This window comes from Mandrillus leucophaeus, unplaced genomic scaffold (assembly GCF_000951045.1).
Source record: "Mandrillus leucophaeus isolate KB7577 unplaced genomic scaffold, Mleu.le_1.0 Scaffold26, whole genome shotgun sequence".
Taxonomy (NCBI): domain Eukaryota; kingdom Metazoa; phylum Chordata; class Mammalia; order Primates; family Cercopithecidae; genus Mandrillus; species Mandrillus leucophaeus.
Genome location: NW_012102698.1, coordinates 1,819,988 through 1,827,172, shown reverse-complemented (window position 1 = coordinate 1,827,172; position 7,185 = coordinate 1,819,988). Strand labels below are relative to the sequence as shown.

The 7,185-nt window shown below is 58.6% G+C and overlaps 1 protein-coding gene across 2 annotated transcripts in view; it reads right to left on the bottom strand.

The window, feature by feature from the left end:
* PARVG (parvin, gamma) overlaps window positions 1-5,853 on the bottom strand; it is a 36,368-nt gene extending 30,515 nt beyond the window's left edge. Inside the window, exons 1-3 of one of the 2 annotated variants that reach the window (XM_011984020.1) lie at window positions 5,558-5,853; window positions 4,341-4,519; window positions 518-608 (exon numbers count right to left, since the gene is read on the bottom strand). In XM_011984020.1, coding sequence (XP_011839410.1) covers window positions 518-596 — 79 coding nt within the window. In that variant the 5' untranslated portion in view covers window positions 597-608; window positions 4,341-4,519; window positions 5,558-5,853. Of the gene's footprint in view, window positions 1-517; window positions 609-2,010; window positions 2,190-4,340; window positions 4,520-5,557 lie in introns of both variants that reach the window. The other variant, XM_011984019.1, reaches the window with a different exon arrangement.
* Window positions 5,854-7,185: the final 1,332 nt, after the last annotated feature.

The following is a 7,185-nucleotide window of genomic DNA, read 5'->3' as shown; positions in this document are numbered from 1 at the left end:
TGGTGGGCATCGCTGTGGGGTGGGCATCGCTGCCTGGTGGGCTTCGCTGTGTGGTGCGTGTGGAACCCCAGTTCTGGGACCACCCTCCTTGGGCTCAGAACCCAGCTCCACCACTTGCTAAGAGTTTCCTGTTGCTGTGGCATGTTATCCCTTGTGCCTCAGTTTCCTCATCTGTATAAAGTAGGCAATGACGCCCACCCTTGGGAATAAACGAGTTGCTATAGGTAAGAGGTGCTGGTGTAGCAGAGGCACACAGAAGGCTCCCAGGACGAGAGCAATCGGTATTCACCATTGTAATCCACACCGTCTCTCACCTGGAGAGAAGAGGTTCTAGCTCTGCAGAAGGTTCCAGGAGGAGGGGTTGGGTCAAGCATAAAGCAGAAGGCGGAGGCAGGGGTGAGCAGAATTGGGCACTCAGCTGACAGCTGGGAAGGCACTGCATGTCCCAGGCATGGCCAGGCTCGCTCTTGCCATGCAGACCCTCACCCTCCGCCCTCAGACCCGTGTGGGCACACACCTTGTGAGAGCATCTCCTCCGCTGGGGGCTCCACCCCCTTGGGGAGCTGCAGCAGGTCATACAAGGACTCCAGCTCCATCACCTCCCAATCCTGTACAGAGGAGACGGGAGAGGACGTCAAGGTCTGAGAAACCCCAAACTCACTGAGCCCCTCATTTCCTCTAGACCTGCAGGCAGAGAAGGAGGGTAGAAGCCGGGCTCCAGGGGCACGTCATCATGCCAGCCTAGGTGGGGGGTACGGGCCCTTTGAGAAAGAGCCCTTGAACCAACCCTTACGGGGTGATGGGGTAGAAAAAGGCACAGAAGCTGAGGGCGGACACAGCCAAGCAGACTTGGTGGGGAAGTGGTCCTTCCTCAGGCAGGTGCAGAGCGGCTGCCCACCACGCTCTTGCAGCCCCCAGCCCTCTACCCAGGGACTCCCACCCCACCCCAGACAGTCAGGACAAAGCAGGTACAGCTCACTCCTCAGAGCTTGTCAGGTTGAGCTCAAGGGAAACCTCCCCAGTCGGCCTGTGTGGGGCTGGCTGAGGGGGATGCGTGGAATGGTGACATCTCCCATCCCATAAACCGGAAGGGCCAGGGTTGACAGAGGCACTGTTCATCTTCCTCGTCCTCATTATGGGCAGAAGGCTGGGCTCACCACATGCCCAGGACAGGGGCTGACCCAGAGGCCAGCCCAGCCCTCCTTCCGGTTCCCCTGGCTCACTTCCTCTCCCGCAAAGGCTTCGCCGGCTCGGCTGGCGCCTTTTGGCCTCCCTCTTCCTCCCTCTTCAGTCCCTGGGTCTTCTCAGTGTTTTCAAACTCAATCAGACATTGGGGTGGGGGATTACACAGCAGAAGTTGGTGGCCAGAGCAGGGAGCCCCCAGAGCTGTGGGAGACGGAGGCATTCACTCGACCGGAGCCAGTCGTGTCAGACCAGCAGCCAGCCCGGGGTGGGGGATTCCAGACTCCATCCTGCCCTTTAGTGTGGAGGTGGTGGGGAGCCCAGCTAACTCCCAGCCCCTTAATCCCCAAGCTGAGGGCCATGGTCAGAGAAGACGAAAGCACCCGGCCTGGGCATCAGGAAGCCTGCGTCCCAGGCCAGCTCCTCCTCACTCGGGCTGTGTGACGTTGGGCAAACCTCCTGCCCTCTCTGGTCCTGGATGCAAGCTTACAAGGAGGGCCTGGACTCAATGCTGCCCAAAGGGATCAGCAGCCTGGGCAAGCCCCTTCCTGGCCCCAGGGCCTCAGTTTCTTCACCTGGAGATGGAGGGGTTGGCTGAAGTTCAGGGACAGTAAACTCCTCCGTAGAACAGGGCGGGAGGACTCTGAGCAGCCTCCGAGCAGGGGCAGCGGGAGGGGCCATGGGGACTCAAAGTCCCAGTTTACCGACTCCCTTCCCCAGGTGGCCTCGGCTGGGACTGCACTCTGGGATCCTTCCCAGGTGGTGTCTGGGCCCCTCCCTCCATGACCCCCAGCACCCAAGTGTGGTGGCCCCGATGCCAGAACTCACCCAACCACTTTCTCCACGCAGGAGAACGAAGGCCTACTGGGTGCAAAGTGTGGTCCCTGGGTTCCGAATGAAAGCAGGTTCCGGGTTCTTCTGGGGGCTTTGGGGACCAGGCCAGGAGGCAGGAGCCCCGCTGTTCACTTCCTCCAGGGCCCGCTCAGCCGGCAGGAGCTTCCTCCTCTCTGCAGCAGGGCCCAAGGGGGCGGATGCCGTGAAAGTGAAGCTGCCACAAACCTACAGAAAGCTCTGCCCGGGGCCCCAGCGCCCGCCGTGCCACCTGGGCCCCAGCGGTTCTGCAGGCCACTTAAACTCAATGCTTCTATTTCTCTCCCTCTCCACGCCTTCCCCAAATCACGCCAGTTTGCCCGCAGGCTGTTCACCTCCAAAATGGCAGCTACTTAGGCCAGAGCCTGGGGTCGACCGCCACAACCCACCACCAGCACCTGTCGGCCTGGCCGCCACGCTCCATCCCGCACCGCCGTCCTGCCACCTCCACACCCCGCCCTGGGCCAGGCCTGTTCCTCTTCCAGGACCACGCAGGAGCCTCCTACCTGGACTCTGAGCTGCAGCCTTCCCCACGCCCCCTGCCTGCCCCTGAGCTGAGTCTCCCACAAGCCCTCGGAGGAGTGAGTCACTTCCTGTCCCCACTCACTCAAACCCACCAACGGCGCCCAATAGCTCTTAAAATAAAATCCAGGCTGTGCAGCCCAGCCCATGAGCCCTAGCGTAAGTAAGCTGCCAGCCACACCTGCGTCCTCATCCCTCAACCTCTCTCCCGGCCACGGCGACCACCTGCCTCCCTGCCTTGGTATCTTCACATGTCCTGTTCCCTCCACCTAGAAGCCCCTGCCCCAGTTTTCACGTGGCTGAGTCTCTATCCTTCACACCTGCTTAAATGCCTCCTCCTCTGGGAAGCCTTCCCTGACTGCCCTCCCTGAAGTAGGTCCTCCCTATAATTCTTTACCATGGCCCCTGGAGCTTTCCTTCACGGCACTTAAACCCATGGCATTATTGGCTCAGCTGGTCGGTCAGCTGGAGGAGGGTAGAAGCCGGGCTCCAGGGGCAGCCTAGGTGGGGGGTACGGGCCCTTTGAGAAAGAGCCCTTGAACCAACCCTTACGGGGTGATGGGGTAGAAAAAGGCACAGAAGCTGAGGGCGGACACAGCCAAGCAGACTTGGTGGGGAAGTGGTCCTTCCTCAGGCAGGTGCAGAGCGGCTGCCCACCACGCTCTTGCCCCCAGCCCTCTACCCAGGGGCTCCCACCCCACCCCAGACAGTCAGGACAAAGCAGGTACAGCTCACTCCTCAGAGCTTGTCAGGTTGAGCTCAAGGGAAACCTCCCCAGTCGGCCTGTGTGGGGCTGGCTGAGGGGGATGCATGGAATGGTGACATCTCCCATCCCATAAACCGGAAGGGCCAGGGTTGACAGAGGCACTGTTCATCTTCCTCGTCCTCATTATGGGCAGAAGGCTGGGCTCGCCACATGCCCAGGACAGGGGCAGACCCAGAGGCCAGCCCAGCCCTCCTTCCGGTTCCCCTGGCTCACTTCCTCTCCCGCAAAGGCTTCGCCGGCTCGGCTGGCGCCTTTTGGCCTCCCTCTTCCTCCCTCTTCAGTCCCTGGGTCTTCTCAGTGTTTTCAAACTCAATCAGACATTGGGGTGGGGGATTACACAGCAGAAGTTGGTGGCCAGAGCAGGGAGCCCCCAGAGCTGTGGGAGACGGAGGCATTCACTCGACCGGAGCCAGTCGTGTCAGACCAGCAGCCAGCCCGGGGTGGGGGATTCCAGACTCCATCCTGCCCTTTAGTGTGGAGGTGGTGGGGAGCCCAGCTAACTCCCAGCCCCTTAATCCCCAAGCTGAGGGCCATGGTCAGAGAAGACGAAAGCACCCGGCCTGGGCATCAGGAAGCCTGCGTCCCAGGCCAGCTCCTCCTCACTCGGGCTGTGTGACGTTGGGCAAACCTCCTGCCCTCTCTGGTCCTGGATGCAAGCTTACAAGGAGGGCCTGGACTCAATGCTGCCCAAAGGGATCAGCAGCCTGGGCAAGCCCCTTCCTGGCCCCAGGGCCTCAGTTTCTTCACCTGGAGATGGAGGGGTTGGCTGAAGTTCAGGGACAGTAAACTCCTCCGTAGAACAGGGCGGGAGGACTCTGAGCAGCCTCCGAGCAGGGGCAGCGGGAGGGGCCATGGGGACTCAAAGTCCCAGTTTACCGACTCCCTTCCCCAGGTGGCCTCGGCTGGGACTGCACTCTGGGATCCTTCCCAGGTGGTGTCTGGGCCCCTCCCTCCATGACCCCCAGCACCCAAGTGTGGTGGCCCCGATGCCAGAACTCACCCAACCACTTTCTCCACGCAGGAGAACGAAGGCCTACTGGGTGCAAAGTGTGGTCCCTGGGTTCCGAATGAAAGCAGGTTCCGGGTTCTTCTGGGGGCTTTGGGGACCAGGCCAGGAGGCAGGAGCCCCGCTGTTCACTTCCTCCAGGGCCCGCTCAGCCGGCAGGAGCTTCCTCCTCTCTGCAGCAGGGCCCAAGGGGGCGGATGCCGTGAAAGTGAAGCTGCCACAAACCTACAGAAAGCTCTGCCCGGGGCCCCAGCGCCCGCCGTGCCACCTGGGCCCCAGCGGTTCTGCAGGCCACTTAAACTCAATGCTTCTATTTCTCTCCCTCTCCACGCCTTCCCCAAATCACGCCAGTTTGCCCGCAGGCTGTTCACCTCCAAAATGGCAGCTACTTAGGCCAGAGCCTGGGGTCGACCGCCACAACCCACCACCAGCACCTGTCGGCCTGGCCGCCACGCTCCATCCCGCACCGCCGTCCTGCCACCTCCACACCCCGCCCTGGGCCAGGCCTGTTCCTCTTCCAGGACCACGCAGGAGCCTCCTACCTGGACTCTGAGCTGCAGCCTTCCCCACGCCCCCTGCCTGCCCCTGAGCTGAGTCTCCCACAAGCCCTCGGAGGAGTGAGTCACTTCCTGTCCCCACTCACTCAAACCCACCAACGGCGCCCAATAGCTCTTAAAATAAAATCCAGGCTGTGCAGCCCAGCCCATGAGCCCTAGCGTAAGTAAGCTGCCAGCCACACCTGCGTCCTCATCCCTCAACCTCTCTCCCGGCCACGGCGACCACCTGCCTCCCTGCCTTGGTATCTTCACATGTCCTGTTCCCTCCACCTAGAAGCCCCTGCCCCAGTTTTCACGTGGCTGAGTCTCTATCCTTCACACCTGCTTAAATGCCTCCTCCTCTGGGAAGCCTTCCCTGACTGCCCTCCCTGAAGTAGGTCCTCCCTATAATTCTTTACCATGGCCCCTGGAGGTTTCCTTCACGGCACTCAAACCCAGGGCATTATTGGCTCAGCTGGTCGGTCAGCTGGTGTGTGACGCCCGCCTTCCCACCAGACTTCTGCTCCTCAGGAGCTGCTATGGTCTCTCTCAACCACGGTTACATACCCGTGTCTAGAACAATGAGAGAGCTGCTATGGTCTCTCTCAATCACGGTTACATGTGTCTAGAACAATGAGAGAGCTGCTATGGTCTCTCTTAATCACGGTTACATACCCGTGTCTAGAACAATGCTTGGCACGAAGCGGGCTCAGCGAATAAATATTGATGGTTGTTGTTGCCAAGGGGATCCGGAAGGCTTTCCAGAGGAGAATGGGGCCTTGACGGTTGCATAGGAGTTTGCAGCAAAAGAAGGGGTGAGAACGTGGCAGATGGAGAAAACAGCGTATGCAAAGGCGTAGAAGGGTTCGAGAAGGAGAGGTCTTAGCACAGCAGATAGTCAGAGAAACACTTCAGACCCGAGCTGGTCTCTCAAGCTGGAATCTTCACCATCCGGGCTGAAATGGTGTTTCCCTAGCAACAGGTGACTGGGAAGCTATCCACCCTTTCTGACAGGTTAGGTAGAAAGTGGCTAAATGAGGTGGGCTGCAGGTGTAAGGAGTGTGTGAGAGCAGGAAAGTAGGGTTGTTTACGAGAAGTTAATATAAAAATGACAAAACTTAGTACTGGTATTGTTGCTAATATTTATGGAGTCATTGGTGATGAAACAAACATAATTTTAAGGGCTTTCATTTTACTGGAAACTTCCTTGTGAGGTAGGTACAATCATCACCCCCATATTACAGAGGAAGAAACTGAGGTGCATGAATCAGTCCCTGCCATTCTGATGTGCCCGTGCTGGACTGGGGCTTGTGACAGGTGGGGAGAGGAGCCACCATGCAGGACCTATTTTGCTGGGGTGTGTGTAGCAGGCTCAGCCCAGCTCTGGACCCAGTGGTTCTGGTGGTGGCTTCTGACTCTGGATCACAGCCATGTACGTGTAGCAGCCCCAGTCCCAGCAGCCGAGAGACGGCGCTTTCGCATGTGCTAACTGAAGACTGTTTAATAAAGGGACAGCTGGGGCAGGGTTAAAGGAACGCAGAAGAAACGGTGCTGCAACCCAGGCTAGCAATATGGGGGAGCTGTTACTTCTTTAAAACCTAGACGGCAAAGGAGGGAGTGGGTGGCAGAGTCCAGGAACAGAATCACTAAAGCTCTAAGAGGGGCCTTGGGATAGGAGCTGTGGCCTTTGGTAGCCAGCTCATGGTGACCCAGCAGAAGGGCACAGCTGGGCAAATCAATGACCAGGCCTCACTCTCCTCCCTCCTGCCAGGGCCTCCCCTGGCTACATCCAGCCAGAAGCCAGAGAAAAGAAGTCCCCTGCTGTGGTCCATAGATGTCAGGAGAGAAAATGGTGGGGAGTGGATCTGCAGAGGTGAACCTAAAGCATTTAACCCAGAAAGCATGCTTCTAGGGCCAGCCTCACTCGGCAGCTTCCTTCAGGAGCCAGCTCTGCAGTATTCTTCTACGAGTCCTTGCTGGAGGCGCTGCCTCCAGCCTTCCAATGGCTTGAGAATCACACAGTTTCCTGTATTAGATTCCTTTCTCCTCCAAACAACTGAAGAGGCCCTAATCATCGGCAACTGAATCCCAATTAACCTCAGATTTGTTACCAGAAACAACTGCAGGCAACACGACCTCCAGGATGGGAACTGGGATTGGTTACTTGTTCTGGCTGATTTCAAGGCAGTGAGGACCTAGTAACTGTTAGAGAATGGAGTTCTAATAGATCGTAGCCTGTGATGGCAAAATAATTACCTGTCGTCACTCAGAACTAAGTACCTATTAAATTGCGGCTTTGGCGG